Source organism: Amyelois transitella, chromosome 21, assembly GCF_032362555.1.
Source record: "Amyelois transitella isolate CPQ chromosome 21, ilAmyTran1.1, whole genome shotgun sequence".
Taxonomy (NCBI): domain Eukaryota; kingdom Metazoa; phylum Arthropoda; class Insecta; order Lepidoptera; family Pyralidae; genus Amyelois; species Amyelois transitella.
Window position 1 is genome coordinate 4,885,732 of NC_083524.1, and position 16,575 is coordinate 4,902,306.

General features: G+C 34.1%; 2 protein-coding genes and 1 long non-coding RNA gene across 3 annotated transcripts; 2 read left to right on the plus strand and 1 right to left on the minus strand.

The window, feature by feature from the left end:
- The first annotated feature begins 376 nt into the window (after positions 1–376).
- On the plus strand, positions 377–4,043 carry LOC106138770 (uncharacterized). The gene is made up of 5 exons (XM_013340046.2): positions 377–495; positions 824–905; positions 1,913–2,081; positions 3,020–3,113; positions 3,703–4,043. The coding sequence occupies exons 2-5, from the start codon at positions 838–840 to the stop codon at positions 4,038–4,040; spliced, it is 669 nt and encodes a 222-aa protein (XP_013195500.1). The 5' UTR covers positions 377–495; positions 824–837; the 3' UTR covers positions 4,041–4,043.
- A 3,074-nt stretch (positions 4,044–7,117) lies between these two features.
- LOC132903070 (uncharacterized) lies at positions 7,118–10,465 on the minus strand. The gene is made up of 2 exons (XR_009657316.1): positions 10,207–10,465; positions 7,118–7,377 (listed from the first exon to the last, which is right to left on the minus strand). It is a non-coding gene; the product is annotated as an uncharacterized LOC132903070 (long non-coding RNA).
- A 3,041-nt stretch (positions 10,466–13,506) lies between these two features.
- Positions 13,507–14,712, plus strand: LOC106138768 (uncharacterized). The gene has a single exon (XM_013340044.1). The coding sequence runs from the start codon at positions 13,507–13,509 to the stop codon at positions 14,710–14,712; it is 1,206 nt and encodes a 401-aa protein (XP_013195498.1).
- The last annotated feature ends 1,863 nt before the right edge of the window (positions 14,713–16,575 follow it).

Below are 16,575 nucleotides of genomic sequence, written 5' to 3' on the forward strand. Positions count from 1 at the left end.
ATCATTTCTTGCCATATGTAATTTTATTTTATTCTTCTTACTTCATTTTTGCACTAATTGTGTAAATTTATACTTACGAATCTCATGCCTTTCACAAAATTCAGAACACTAAATTTTAAGTACCACACGTCATTACACTAAGGTGTGTAACGGGAGGGCAAAGGGATTACTAGTCATCTTCCTAATAATTGCTTTATATTTGCTTTAGCTTTGCAATGTAAATAAATGGACATAAAACAAAAATAATATATGTATATACACAAAGATTTTGTTTTTATAAAATAGACTAAATAGGATAACTTACCTATTTTATTTATTATGACAGAATATTAAAAAAAAAAACCTCAAAACCATCAAAAATGTTTTTATCTTTCCTCATTGAAGAAATCTTAGAGCAAATCAAATTTTTGGCATCAAAAGCAATTCTAAATTATGTAGGGTGTCATTTAGCCAGAGTAGTAATAATAAATCTAAAAAATATTAGCGTAATTTAAGGTAAGACTGATGATGCATGACAGCTTAAAGATTCAACTATACTTAGAAATACAAATTTCAGCAAAAAGTAATGCAACTGAAAACCAAATTATTTTTGGAAATTCTGATAGCAAATAATATATGTAGGTATCATATGAGCGAGTCAAGGTTTCGGTTTAAGTATAAACAGATCACTTATCCCTGCAGGCGATTGTACCTTTATATCACAAGCGCTAACGTAAGTATTTTAAATACTGTGCCACATTAGGTATACCCTTTTACCCCCCGATGAACTATTGGTTATTAAAGAATGACTATAATCTCAGGTTTTACCCATCCTTTTTTTCAGGTTGTAATAACAAGATGTCTGACTTTTCCACAACAACACACAATGAATACCAATGGCCATTTCCGAAACCCGTCATAGGAAAGTAAGTATACACTAAAACTCCTAACATTATATTCATAGCAAAGATCTGCATAGACCGATGTAGACATTGCTAAGGTGTTCAGACTTTGTACAGACCAAAGCGTACATGGTACCTAAATGAGTTCCATTATCCTATGTTAATTTGCCAAGTTTTTGAGTAGGCAAGCAAAAGGTAAAGTAAGCCCATCGACCAAGTGTTTGAGTAAGCAGTATTTAACATTTAACGTACTAAAATTGCATAAGTATAATGATGTTTAAGGTATCAGCTACTCAAAGCCATGATGCAAATCGTTAATGTACCATAATGCATTTACAGTCAGTTGGTCAAACCATTATCAACTACAGACACTAAGTAAAGATGGATCAGTGTTAATGCATAATCAATGCTTTGTAGCTAAAGATTGAATTATTGTGAAGGTCTAGTTACTTTATGAGCTTAGGGTAAGAGGTAAAGTTTCATCCAAATCTGTTAAGTATGTAGTTTTTGCGTGAAAGTGTAGCAATGATAAGTAACTACATACAAATTTTCGTAATTATAATACTTATTAGTAAGAAGCAAGATTTGCTACTTTGTTTGTAAATTGACCTTAGTTATGTTTATAAATGCGCTAATCGGATTATAAATATTACATTTATTACATTACATTATTCTCTTTGCCCCGGATGTCGTAAAAGGCGACTAAGGGATAGGGACTTGGGATTCCTCTTTTAGGCGATGGGCTAGCAACCTGTCACTATTTGAATCTCAATTCTGTCACTTAAAAACAGCTGAGCGTGGCCTATCAGTATTTTCAAGACTGGTGGCTCTGTCTACCCCGCTAGGGATATAGACGTGATCATATGTATGTATGTATGTATGTAATATTACATTCGTAAAAGCACATTATTAAAACATAAAAAAATCATGCTTCTTACCCGGGGGCGTAGAGACAGACAACTACATCTTTTCACATGCCAAGATCCTTGTTTATACTTTTTTTTCTCTTCATCCACCTATGTTTTTAACAGGCCATGTGAACCACCAACTCCATCAGCGGCACCGACAGTCAGACCAGCCCCGGTGGCTCCTTACTGCCACTGTGACGCGCATTCTTATTCGCCGCGAGTGGAACAGTACAAGCAGTTGCTGGAGAAGGAACAGAAACTATGCCAAGATTATGAACAGCTGAGGAGACAGGTTTGAATTTTACAAATTTCCTGTTATTTAGAATATACTTAATAGAATAGATTTATTATTGAAAATTTGATACAAGGTATCACTTATTGACGACACATCACTAAAATCTAATTATAACTACTACCACCTTCAAAGTGCCGTGTGTATCCCGGCACCAATACAAAAAAGAATAGGACCACTCCATCTCTTTCCCATGGATGTCGTAAAAGGCGACTAAGGGATAGGCTTACAAACTTGGGATTCTTTTTAAGGCGATGGGCTAGCAACCTGTCACTATTTGAATCTCAATTCTATGATTAAGCCAAATAGCTGAACGTGGCCATTCCGTCTTTTGCAAGACTGTTGGCTCTGTCTACCCCGCAAGGGATATAGACGTGACCATATGTATGTATGTATGTACCACCTTCAAAGCGCATGTGTAGAAGAAGCGGCGGAACAAACTACACTGCAGCATTTTCATCGGACGTTGACAGCATTTGATCTTTGTTCATTGGCAGTGTTATTGGTCGGATGATTAGATATCAAGTACTAAGCTACTTTACTTACTGCCACTCCGAAGCGAAAAAATGTGCCAGGCTTTATTTGCTCAGGAGACAGGTTTGAATTGTCATACCTACAATTGCATTATTTATATATATTTATTTGATAGCTAAGCACTTGCTTAATTACATATAGTCAGCCATGAAAAGACTGAAAGGCCACGTGTAGCTGTATGGTTTAATGATGGAATTGAGATTCAAATGATGACAGGTTGCTAGCCCATCGGCTACAAGAAGAATCTCACGTTTATTAGCCTCTCTTAGTCGCCGTTTACAGCCATGAGTAAGATGTAGAGCGGTCCTACTCTGATGTGCCGGGAGCCACACAGCACTTTCTTAGACAGCTGAAATATAATTAAGATGACTGGTTTGGAACTAGAAATGTTCTATTATTTTTAGATGGTGGATGTCACCAACGACATACTGGACCATCCGTGCGATGATTTAGACAGCAAAATGATAACAATGTATCAAGCCACGTACAAAAAGAGATGTGAGTTATGGGAAATCATATTTTTATTAGTATTTTTTATTCTTGCAGTAGCAAAAGGTTAAACCTAAAATAGGAATTATAAGGGCCTGATGGAAGGTGTTATAGTTTTCTGTAGACTTTTGCTTTATAACAATACCTAGGTAGGGGGATTACGGATCAGAAAAGCCTCCATTCTTATTAATATTTCATACCTTCTTACCTACTACTGCTTTCATACCTTCTAATCCAAGTAGACTCATAACATACATATAATCACGTCTATATGGCCACGTTCACCTTTTTGGCTTAATGATAGAATAGACATTCAAATAGCGACAGGTTACTAGTCCATCACCTAAAAATGAAATCGCAAGTATATAAGCCTATACCTCAGTCGTTTTTTACGACATCCATGGGAAAAAGATGAAGTGGACCTATTCTTTTTTCTATTGGTGTCGGGAACCACACACTTAATTATTTAATAGGCACTTTAGATTAAGAATTCTGGCAAGTTTTATTAATAGGTGGCAGGTTTGGCTAGCTTCTATTTGTTTAATTGTGTAAAGACTGAAGTCTTTGACAAGCTTATTTAAATTGGTCTATCTTACAGCGTTCCCAGTATCAGACTACCGCACCATCATGGCGGCCGCGCAATCCCCCGCTCCGATTCCCATGGAGAGCAACCGACTGGGCATGTTAAGATGCTACAAAGATCCCACGCACTTTAGCGAGAATCCACCCACAGTCCGACCCACGATCAACCCTCCAGGGCCAGTCCACACCGGAGTCGCTCCCAAGTCAATACAAACTTGGTTCACGGACTTCCCGGGTCGTACGGAGTATATGGACACTTACAGCGCTTCGGCTAAAGCTTGCTTCCGTTCGATGCAGCGCTTCAAAGAACCAATGCCGTCCACTAGGCGAAGAGCTGATGATCCTTGTGTGTGATGTGATCTCATATGATGCACAGTGGCTATTGGTGATGTAAACTGTTTGAATAAATAAGGGAAGATAATTGCATTTAATTTGTCAGTGTCTTTCTCACCTCCTTCCTTTTATCTGGCAGAATAGTGGTTCCTTCAGTAATTAAAAATAAATCACGTATCTTCTCCGGACGGGTAGGTAAAGACTTATTCCACTGGCATGGGGTAGATAGCTCTTACAGGTTCTTTTCTACCCGATTACCATGGAAAACTTGTATTAGTTACATTCATATAATCACGGCTCTTTAACGAAGGGGTAGGGAGAAAATACATGTTCCGTTTGCCACAATCCCTGCATACTTCTTTCGCGTCATCCACATTCTTAACTCTCTTCGTGCAAGCTCATCATTTTCGAGTACTCTTGACCTTACCCAATTATAGTATATAGTAATGTTAATTGTTTTAATATTGAAAAAGATAGGCTAATTGCTTTTATCAAGGATACTCCCATAAGGTTTAGGTAAATTAAGTACAATATAAAGACATGCGTTCAAAATATTGTTTATTTAATTTAAATAAATAATAATCTTATAGTAATGGTAATAAGTAGGTAGAGTTATTATTTTCACGATCAGTATTTTGGTTAGTTATCACTTTTAAGCTTAGCATCAAAATACTTACTTATAGTCTTGTCGAAATTAACCTCTATCCGAGAGTCAATTAGAACAATAATGAAGCGAAAGATCTCTGGACGTCCCGGATGGGCCAGATGTTTTCACTTAGCAGACTGGGTCATGTTAATGTTCTGGAATTAAAGACAATAAAATTATAATCATAATTTTCTTAAATTATTATTAATCAAAATTAATACTGTTAAGTAAATAATTATTGCAAAAAAGCTAACTATTTTCAGTCTTCATTGTCCGAATAACTTTTTAATAGGTATATAAAATTCAGGTCTTTCAAAAAATTACTAAGTATCTACAAACATCATTTTCTCAATTGGCCTATCGTTGAATTAATAAATTAATATTACTAAACGGGAACAACATAATGATTGTTTATTGAGATTAAATGCGAACAACGTACTCTTTCATTTATGTAGAATGGTTACTGTCGGACAAACATTCCTTTAACCAACTATGTAAAAGTAGGTATGCTATTATTATTGCGGTTTCGTTCAAATTTGTATTTTAAAAAAGTCCGTTTTAATTCCAAAATCTTGCTGGGAATCCCTTATTTATTCATATTATTTATTCAGCAGGGAGTAACTTTAACAGTCACATTTCTAAAAACTATAACTTTCGCCAACGGTTTTGTTGGCGTATAATTTCTATACCCACCGTCTTAACAGCTTGTCATTAAGTTGGTATTTACTATTTAAACTTACCGGCCAAACATAACAGCGGCACCAGAAAGTAGAGGCAACAGAATATCCCCATAGGATATGAAGATCATGGAGACCAGATCTCTTAGTAATTGCGCCAAGGGCGAATCCGTGTATAGTATTTTTCTCACGAGACGGAAGATTGGCCTTGCGTAGCTGAAATAGAAGTATTCAAATAAACAAAAAAAAACCTCATACAAAAGGGGTTTAATTTATAAATAAGGAAATTAATTAGTATAATTAAACAAACTTACATGCAAACTATAAAATATATTATTTAAATTTGGACGAATTCAAATTATCACGCATGCAACATATTTCTTGATACATACCTTGTAATAATTGCATCTGGCCTATTAACTAAATCATAAGTAGGCACGTATGGAAATTCGTCATCGGATGTGCCTTCTTCTAAGCCGAGTTTTTTGGCGGTATTCGTCTCCTCTTGAAAATTTTGAAAAGTATCTGCTTTCTTAACTGAAGCTCCCGTTACCGCGCCGATGAAAATCAAGACAAAAATGATAATCTAGAAATAAAAATAAATTATTGTCACGTGACTTATATATGAATTATTTTTATTAAAATTAAAAACTCCTCTCCAGAGAGATGACAACCGGAACTAACGCGAATTCGAAGATGACGTAAAGGTATTATAGATCTTGCTTAATATTTAATTTACATAAATATTCATTTCAAACTTACGTTTGCCGAACCCATTCTGGTATCACTGCCGTTATTACTTAGTTCCTTCTTCTATCAGTTATTCTATTTTACCTCATTAGATGCAACTCTTCGACCTCACTTTTGCGAATGCAATTTTCGGAATAAAGTCTATAATTTTATAATGTTTAAATATCCGAAGTTATTAGTTAATGATTTTTCAAATAGGCATTATTAAGTAAAGGGACAATAATCACCATGCAATTAATGATAAATAGCATCATAAACAGTAATACCTAATAATCAATCCATAAATTTGTACCTAACATAAAATAATGTAACTAACTACTTATTTCAAAATTTAATAAGCACCCATAAATTAGGGTCAGGAAATCAGATTTATACATTTGTATTATTTTTGTATAAATGTAATTAGGCATGGGGTTAACGCAGGTCTTAAATTGATATACTTTAACGTTCATAATTTATTACTAATTGTCCCTCGTCAAAGACTAACACTTGCTTGATTCAGGTCTGTCTACTCTCAGTCTATGATCTATAAAAAATTAAATATGTAAAAAAGGTGCTAACTTTCTTACTATTACAACTTACTACAATAAAATTATGGATATTTAAGGGCCCGAGTTGTCATAAGTCATTATGTATTATCAGTCCTGCCACTAACTTCTTAAATGAACAAATAATCATGGTACCCGGAGATCTTGGCACCATACCGCAAGAGCACAACATTTCATCAGATATTTTATTACTAGAGGCCGCCCGCGACTTCGTCCGCATGGAAACCCTATCAATCCCGCGGGAACTCTGGGATAAAAAGTAGCCTATGTGTTATTCTGGGTCTTTAGCTACCTACATACCAAATTTCATGGTAATCGGTTCAGTAGTTTTTGCGTGAAAGAGTAACAAACATCCATACATCCATACAAACTTTCGCCTTTATAATAATAGTAGGATTTCTTCATTAGTTTTTAATAAAAGTTTATTATTGTTATACGAATAGTTGTTTTGTTTTAAATAAAAGCTTTATCATCAGATCAAATGGTAACATCATTTTAATACAAAATTAGTAAAATACAAATATCACGGGTAATGGGTCCCTTCTACTGATATGTCCCTATAAATATGTCGTCAATATAAAGTTATATTTTCTGTAATCATCCGAAACGTTCGTAGTTTTTGACAGAGCCCTTTGTTCAATGGTCGTCTGGTGTTCTTTTGTCGTTCCCACTGATGACTGGAGTATGTAACCCGTGACGTCACTGGATAATATTATTGCACACATCATGAGGATTATCTGAAAGAAATAGAAGGAATTTTATCAAACTCTTTGTGGGTAGGAACGTATCAGGTAGGTAGTAGGTAGGTAGGAATAAATAATAGCGAACCAAAGGTTCAATTCAACCAGAGTCTTGTATCAATTACTTATTTCTGTGTTACCAAAGTTCTAACGGCGAAGAAGAACATTATAAGGAAACCTGCAAATGGATACCTAATGACCCAATTTGGCTTGGTTCTTGTGTAAACGTCCAATTTAGGATTGTGCAGTCATAAACAAGTCTTGGGCTCGTCTCCCGAGAGGTGAATAATAAACTGGCACTAAGGCCTGTGGATCTCATAACAGATTAATCATGACGAACATTGATAAGGTGTATATCTCATCAATGCGCTATTGAAACAGAGGAGATAGAAAGAAAATATAAATGACTTAAGTTATTACTTTTTATATCTTTAAACCTAATACACGTTAAATGTGCATTAGGCAGACTTAATGCCATAAGGCATTCTCTGCCAGTCGATTCTTTGGACCAAACTGAGATGTACCTATGATAGAACCTGAGACTTTCCTATTTCATGCAAAAATTTCCTATTTATTAAAAATAGAGTTTATTCTAGTTCACCCAATACATTGCTGATTGCTGATTGAAAATAAAGACCTTGATGTAAATAAATATTTGATTTAATAAAATGTAATTTGAATATACGTTAGACCGTAATTTCATAATCATAACGGTAAAGAATTCCGCATTCAATCGTATCTATGCAAAAAGTAACAATAAGATATGTAATTTGTCACGTTCTGTGATAATGTAAGAAAATATTTGACATTATATCTCTATATTCCGCTCGTCTGAGTAATATGTCGATACTGACAATCATATGGTTAGTGATACGTCAGTAAACATAGCAAAGGTCATGTACGAGTATGTATAATGTACTTAAACTACTTATGTATTTAAAATACTTATAAGTAGGTACTTATAGGTAGAGGCGTAAGTAATTATTAGCTTTGTGAAAACTTATCTAAATGATTGTTAAACGACGTTTCCCTTACATATTTACATACATATGTATATCACGTCTTTATCCCTTATGGAATAAACAGAGCCAATAGTCTCCAAAAACGACTGACAGGCCAAGTTCAGCTGGATGGTTGTAATGATGGAATGATGAAATTCAGATAGTAAGAGGTTGCTAGCCCATCGTAGTATGTGTTAGTGTTAAAAGTCGAGATATAGTAATTTCATATAAGTATACTTATATAAAATTTCGTCTTATAATGAACTTTACTTATATAGGCTCTCAAACAATAGGTTTTTTTAAACTATGAAATTTATACGCAATTGAAGGTACGCTTATTATATTCTATTTATTGTGTTCTAGCGACCCGCCACGGCTTCGCCCGTGGAACTTACGTCTTTACAAGAAGTTTCATGATCCATTTAGTAATTCCAAAGATTATCCCATCAAATGACTAACATTATCTCTTTTTAATATAAGTAGTGTAGAATTTTTCCAAAGAAAACAAAACGATAGTTTTATGCTGAGCTCTGCCTTGTAGCTAACTACATATATCTAGTATTAGGGCTTGGTTCAAAACGTAATTTAGAATTAACAAACATTACAAAACCAAAAAGACTGAAAAAAATAACTCGGTAAGAAATTAAGATTCACTTCAATACCAGAATGCCTAGAAAAAGTTAGGTAGGTAAACTTACAAAAAATGCTTAATACAGGGAATTTCATCGGAAAAGGTAAGAGGTAAAACAAACCCTCTCAGTTACATCGACAAACGTCAATAAAAAATCCGCCGATATGTAATTGACTTCAAACTATATACATATGTATAGTATAGGTATATATAATTAGGTAATGTACAGAAAAGTTTCTTCACTATTTACTTATCTAGCTAGCTTTACAAATGTTCCGATTAGTCCATAGGACTTTTATCCAAATTTTAGTAAGTATTATATTAATATTTTCTTAAGTGTTTGTTTATTTTGTTTAAGTATTTACTTACACACACATAGTTGAAAATACTCAGAAAAGGGCCTATCGTCTCGGAAAACAATCGGCGAAGCCATATTTATATTGATTCATTAATGTGCACTTTGTTCCGAATGATACCGGTATCAAAAAATAACTGATCTGTCTATATACATAGATAACTAATATTTATACTGTGCACTGTGCTTATTCTATCATCCAACCGCAATCAAGTTTCTCGACCAACGGGATATTGATATCGTTTTGTGAAATGGGTGGTTTACATATTGTTTTCGCATATACGTACAAATAAATGAAATTTCTGTGCATACCTTACAATTTTTTAAATAAAATAACACCGTTATGGTCCGTTATATTAGGATGTGAGAACATAAAAAAACTATTATTTACCAAACTCCATTATTGAGCCCAATAAAATCTTGTGGCAATGGGGTATGTATAACCCGTTAGGGTTTAAAACGTGATCAAGATCTGTACGGTTGGGGCAAAAATATTTACTATTTTTATATTTTATTTTTACTATTTTTATAGTCTCTTCCAACTGTTAGCATACTATTTACTCTATCTGACTTTACTTAGCTAAAGAAAAATTTATAATAGGACCCGTGCAGTAAAAAGTTAATAAAAAACAAATGTTTCAAAGTAAACAGAGGCTCAAATACCAAAAAAAATGTAAAAACTAGACATACGAGCAGTATAAGGTGGTAAGTTCACGAATAAAAAATTTAGTTAGGGAAGAAATAATAAAATTACAAAAAAAAAATATCCTAAACGCCTCTAAAGTCGAAAAATAGCAAAGAGGAACATTAAAAAAAATACAACAGATACATGTACTCACCAGCCTTCGCGCCATGTTCCCTCATTAGCAACTGATGACGCCCGCGAAAATCACTATGAACGCGGCACGTGTTACAATGTTTACCAATAAACAACTTGTTACTACAATTGTTATGTTTATGTTAATTGTTAATGTTGTTTATTCCCCGCGTCTGCCGCTCCAGGCTGTTTGGACGGGTATGAGTAATGAAACAAGATGTCCTCAATTGTTTTGATAATTTGGCCCCGACTTGCTTTAACCGACCTACTGGATTCACAGCAGTTCGCTACGTAATATTGGTATGGCTAGGCAAATTTTCCGCGCGTCATGTAAATGACAAGTGACAAACATCGTGAAACATTTTGAAATAAAAATGAAAAAAATGAACATTTTTACATACCTACGTAAATCACGTAAAACAGAGACAACAGTCTCGAATGCTTATCTCAGCCGGACGGCTCTAGGATGGGATAAAGATTTAGGAGTGTCAGGTTACTAGCCCATCACCATAAAAGAAGAATTACAAGATTATACGCCTTTTCCTTGATTGACTTTTACATTCTGTTCGCTCCCGACCAGCATGCAAACTAAGATCGTTTAACATCTACAAAATGTTTAGGTAAATACGTGTATTTTAATGTATATTTAATGAAATTTATATTGTCTGGAATAAAAAGACGCCTTATTTTGCCTATGTCATTATTTTTAAAGATTAAAAGTAGGTACCGAATTCGGTTTGTGGCAAATTGCGATACGGTAATTACCTACTATTTTATTACTACTACAGTTCAGTAACCCTATGCATATAGCCCGTTATTTGGTATCATATTCGATTGATTTCATGCTGGAAGCGAAGAAAAAACACAGTGTGTCAGCTGCTTTTCTTCGAAATCTTGACAGGAAAATCCTGGATTGCGTAGGTCTTACACGAAGTGACTTTATGCAGGGGAAACTTACCCTTATTGCATCATGGTTACCATAGAAATAATATAGAATATCTCGTCTGAATGTGCAGATTTCGTAACGATGTTTGTTTTCACCTCATGCTCAAAAAAGGCCATTACCATGATCCAGGGGTCACATAAACAGACAAAGTTTCGTGTCCTTGTTAATATGGGAGTAGTAGGTTAGATCAGGTTACACAGTTAATGCTCGACCTCACTAAACAGACGTCAGAAGCGGCGTAGTTTGCGGGCCCACACCAAGTTGTAATACAAGAAGCTCTTCGGACTCGTCACATCAAATTGAAACGTGTTACTTACATCAAATTGGTCTGCTTATGATCATGCATTTAGTGTACTCGGGCTTTAAGTGTAGATTTCCTGATGATGCCCCATATAAAGAGCAAGGACTTCTTAGCATTCTCTTAGAAAACTTTGGCAATGCAATAGGCGGGACTAACCACTAGTCCACGCAGCTTACGAATAAAAGTCGGATATACACAGTCGGATGTACTGAAGGTCGATGTTAACAGTAAAAAATCGACGAATAACATAAATTATTATCGTACTAATAAAACCGTACAATTAAATTACCCTTGTAACAGAAGTCGTTTATATTAATTTAACTGATATATTAATCATAGCTGTAAAACGACTTTACAGCTAGTTTTCAAATTTGCAAAGAATTTTTACTAGTAGGTAAACCTTAATTGGTTACCGGTAACCGCAATAATTCGATAATATACCAAAGTTATTATTAAATTAATAACTTATATTATTGAATTATTGCGGTTTATAATAAATTAATTATAAATTGTGCTCTGGCGCCATTTGTTTGTCGGTAATACAAGCCGTATGAGAGATTCATTACCTTAGAAAATATAAGGAATAATTACCAGGATGTTGAAAATGCAAGCCTACGGGGTAGCTTGGACGAGATTGCACTTGTTACAATTGGTACTTTTTATATTATAGATATGTAAGGTGTTATAAACTATTTTAACTTCCGAAGTATCGTTATTGACTGACTGACGCGTGCGTCCTCTAGTTAAGTATAAATAAGATTTTTAATTTATTTTCGGCTAAACTACGAAGTGTAACTATCAAATACATATTTTTAAGAAAAAAAATGTATTTTCAACGAAAATAGTCTCACAGATGTACACTATATTTGTCTTAACTTACTGTAAAGTAAAGTAAAGATTATATTTAGGTAGATATATACTATATTGTTTATAAGTATGGTATTTTTCCATGGCAATTTCGCATGCCAATCTTTGTTGTTGATCGATTTCAAACCTTTATCGATCAAATACATACTGGACAATCGATTCTTATATAAGTAAAGTAAGGCTAACATTTTTATACGTGTTGTTTATCAAATGTAGATCAAAATATCATAGGCACATGACTGTTAATATCGATATAAATAGTTAATTGACAGTAAAGCTTAGAGTGTACGAAAGACCATAGTAGATGTCAAAAGAACACGAGTATGGCACAATATGCCTAAGACCATTAAAGACACAAGTAAATAAATGAATGCATCTATTATAAGTTTTATTTTCTGTGAAAAGTTATGTGTTATTTTCTGTGTGTGTATTTGTTTTGAATGTTAAAAGAAAAATAGTGTTGATGATATTTTAGCTGATTAACTACAAAGTTAGGTAGGTATAATGTGAGATCGTAAATCATAGTTTTTATGATCTCAGATCAAGAGTTCAATAACCAAGGACAGGTTTTACAAGTGTGTACTGTGTAGGTACAGCGCGTACTCGTATATCCTTGGTTTTAAGAGGTTTTATGGATAGCAGAAAAACTTTAAGAACCACAAACAAAAAATAATCTGATTATAAATCCATGAGGATTGCATGAAGAGAGTTATGAATTTGAATTAAGCGAGGGAGGTATGCAGAGATCGTGGCAAGTGGAAAGAGGTAGTCTCTGCCTACCCCTCCTGGAAAGAGGCGTGATTTTATGTACATGATGTACATGACATGTATGTTCTATAATTTTCCTCTCGTTAAAATCTCTTGCCTCAATTTTGTATGGGATCCTCTTAATGTCAAGTTGGCTGGAAGACATCCAACTTAGGAATTAGTCCGCCTTTGTACTGTACTACTGTTAAATATTTGTAATGCTCCCTTATTGAACAATAAAGCATTCACTTACTTACTCTTGATTTTGTGGCTTGTTCATGAACGAGTATTCTAATTGCTTTCTAATTTACTGTTAACGAAAAAATTTTATCATCTTATTTGACAGTGTCAAAGATTTTCTCTTGATCACTTGCCAAAATTGTCAAGTTCAGTAAAAAATTACAAAAACAAACATTCCAAATTGTTAGTATAAAGAAAGAATAAAGACATATCTAGGTACAATGTTTCAACGTTTTTTTGTTATGCTTCTCTATATATTCAATGCCCAAGAAGTTCCACGATGCCGACTTAATTCCCGAATTCATTTTGGAGAACCGCTACCAGTCATTATCAGAGATGGTAGACTTCTTGAACCCACAGATAGAAACGGTAATGTAGATTTAGTGAAAGGTGAAACTTTAACACTCAGTTGTGAAGGATCAGGACATCTAACTCATCCAAGTATGAACCACGAAGAAGTAACAGCTACTATTATTTGCAATGAAGGAGAATATTTTATAAATGAAGAGTGGTTGGCTGCTCCGGCAAGTTTCCGAATGTTCAAGTGTTCCTACCCGCCTATGTATAGCAGTGTACAAACATACCGCACCTGCTTTGAAAACAATTCTATCTACGAGGTAGGGTATCATATTCAAGGGGAATGGTACCCAGTATATGAATCATGCTTTGATGCCAATCGTCTAAATGCAGTTTATTCAAAATATACTCAGAAACCTTACAATTCACATTTCCAAACGAGAGTGGAACGACCGTTCTTTATTGCAAATGACGTTTACGGATTTGTACCAGTTGGATCGTTGTTTTCTCCTAATGGCCAAAAAAATGCCATCGCTAGACTTGTAGGCCCATTGGTAGACAATTATTTTACAAGCCAACAGTTTCTTTCAAGAGGACATCTTGCTGCTAAAACTGACTTTGTCTTTGCTTTTGGTGAACGTGCCACGTTTCATTATGTAAACTGCGCTCCTCAATGGTCTGGATTCAATGGCGAAAATTGGAATACGTTAGAGGTGGATCTCAGAAATCACATCAACTATGCTAATTATGATACAGTTATATATACCGGTACTTACGGTGTGTCTCATTTGTTGAACAAGTATAAACAAAGAGTGCAATTATATCTTTACAACGATATGAATAACAATCCAGTCATACCAGTCCCTGAGTACTATTACAAGGTCGTATATGAGCCCAGCACTAAACGAGGAATCGCTTTTGTGGGTATCAATAATCCATATTACACATTGAACGAGGCTAAGGAGATGTTTTTCTGTGAAGACCTTTGTAGAGGAAGCAAAAATTTCAGCTGGTTGGGATGGCACCCGGATAATCCGAGCGAAGGGTTTACCTTTTGCTGCAGTGTACCAGATTTTCGAGCAACAGTTCGACATCTTCCTTTTTTTGAAATTTCTGAGTTATTGGTGTAATATTGTCAATTTATGTAAATGTTTATCGGGGTGAATGTACTATTAAATATGTGTGTAAAGTTTATCAGCTTGACCATTGGACTGCGGATATGACCTTAAGGGTAATTGTTGTATTTTGTTTTACTGAATATTGTTTCTTAAATAGTGTTCATTTTATCAAAAAAAATTATATTTCTAACTTGATAGTGGCTATTTGCAAGAAATATTTGATGATTAAGTAATCTCGGAATGTTCTTGAAGTTTAACCATTAGCAAATGGATAAAGGTGCCAAAAATGAGTTTTTGATATTACTTTTATAATTATCATAATGACAAAGAATCATCAAGTTAACGGAAAGTAATTAAGCATTCATCACGCGGGAAGTGAGCATTATCTAATTTATGAAAATTATGCAGTTATAATGAATAGAGAAATTAGTTTAAATATAGTTGGCCTATATTCAATAAAGAGCTCATTTAGTGACTGTTTTCTGCGCGAATCAGATCAGGGTACACCGTGCTTGTTTAACAATAAGATGAAGTTTTTATTTGTTTTAGTAAGAATTGTGTTTATTTTTTAATTTTGTTACTATTTAAATCCTACAAATGTAATTAGTGAATCTTATGAGCGTATTCTGACAATTCAATCTTTTCATCCAAATTTTAAATATGACTCACAAAAAATTATTGATCGTACTGTTTGGAAGTTAGTTTTATTACATTATCTAGCACATAAGATTCAGTTTTTTTGTTTGTATTAAATGTGGTTTTTTTACTTAATTATTTTAGTAACAATCACAAAAAAAGGAACCTAATAAGTTATTATTTTGTATCTTTTCAGTTACTAGTACAAGCCATGATTTTAATGGCCAATACGAAAGCACACAGAAATTCCAGTCGATCTGCTCGAAAGCCTGTAGTGGATTTAACAAATAAGGAAATTACCGTGAAGCCGAAACCGCCAGAAGAGAGACGGAAATTACCAATTTTTCCAAAGAATACCCAAAAATTTGTAGTTACATCAAAACCATACGCTAGAGTGCGAACTTACACAGCTCGACCAGTATTTATGACGAAGAAAACTGTGATGCCGATATATAAACCAAGCATTACAACAAAGGAACCTGTGACTGTGCGTCCTTCTGTGAGATCTTTAGATTCAATAATTGATTGGCCAGCCGAAGTAACAGAGTCCCGAATGCACAGGCGAATCGTAGAAGAAAAACATGTCAATAATAATGAAGGATATATTATTACCCAAGGAATTAAGAAAGATACCCAAAACGTAGATGATTCAGAAGAAATTTCAACAGGTTTACCTGAATTTGCTGAAGACGAGTTGTCAAAAGAACTTGATAATAGTGCTCAAGTAGATTTTAATACGCTATCTGAATTAGATCCTGCGAGAATCAAGCGTTTGGCTGTACAGGGTCCTACAGTTTATGATAGTTGGTTCTTTAAAAACGTTGCGCGTGTGCCTAATATCAATTTCCAAGAAGTTGATGACGAAGATGAGTTTATATTCGTAGATAATAAGCAAAAGAAGACCGAGATAAAGTCTCCAACAAAATCAACACCATATAGAAGTGTACAGAGTAATTTTGAAGCGACATCACAAAATTCCTCGAGATCAAAAAGGTATGTAAAATATTGTCTGTATTACGTTTTGTGGCATGTAGTCCAAAAATTACCCCTTCATGAGATGAATGGATTTTTTGGACATGATTGCCACATTAACGAAATTATAATTATAATTTTTGCTAGATTATAAAAAATAGTCAATGGCGAATTTTATTTTATTTTTATATTTAAAATAACTTTTTATTTTCCTTTCAGAAATAACAATATTATAGAAGAAGAAAACCCTGTTACAACGGTGTCAGG

What these genes read in the sequence shown, in the direction of transcription:
- LOC106138768 (XM_013340044.1), top strand. Translation starts at nt 13,507, where the DNA reads ATGTTTCAACGTTTTTTTGTTATGCTTCTCTATATATTCAATGCCCAA.
- LOC106138770 (XM_013340046.2), top strand. Translation starts at nt 838, where the DNA reads ATGTCTGACTTTTCCACAACAACACACAATGAATACCAATGGCCATTT. An exon ending in CCGAAACCCGTCATAGGAAA is followed by an intron (nt 906 to 1,912) that starts GTAAGTATACAC and finishes TGTTTTTAACAG; the next exon opens with GCCATGTGAACCACCAACTC. An exon ending in AGCCACGTACAAAAAGAGAT is followed by an intron (nt 3,114 to 3,702) that starts GTGAGTTATGGG and finishes TCTATCTTACAG; the next exon opens with CGTTCCCAGTATCAGACTAC.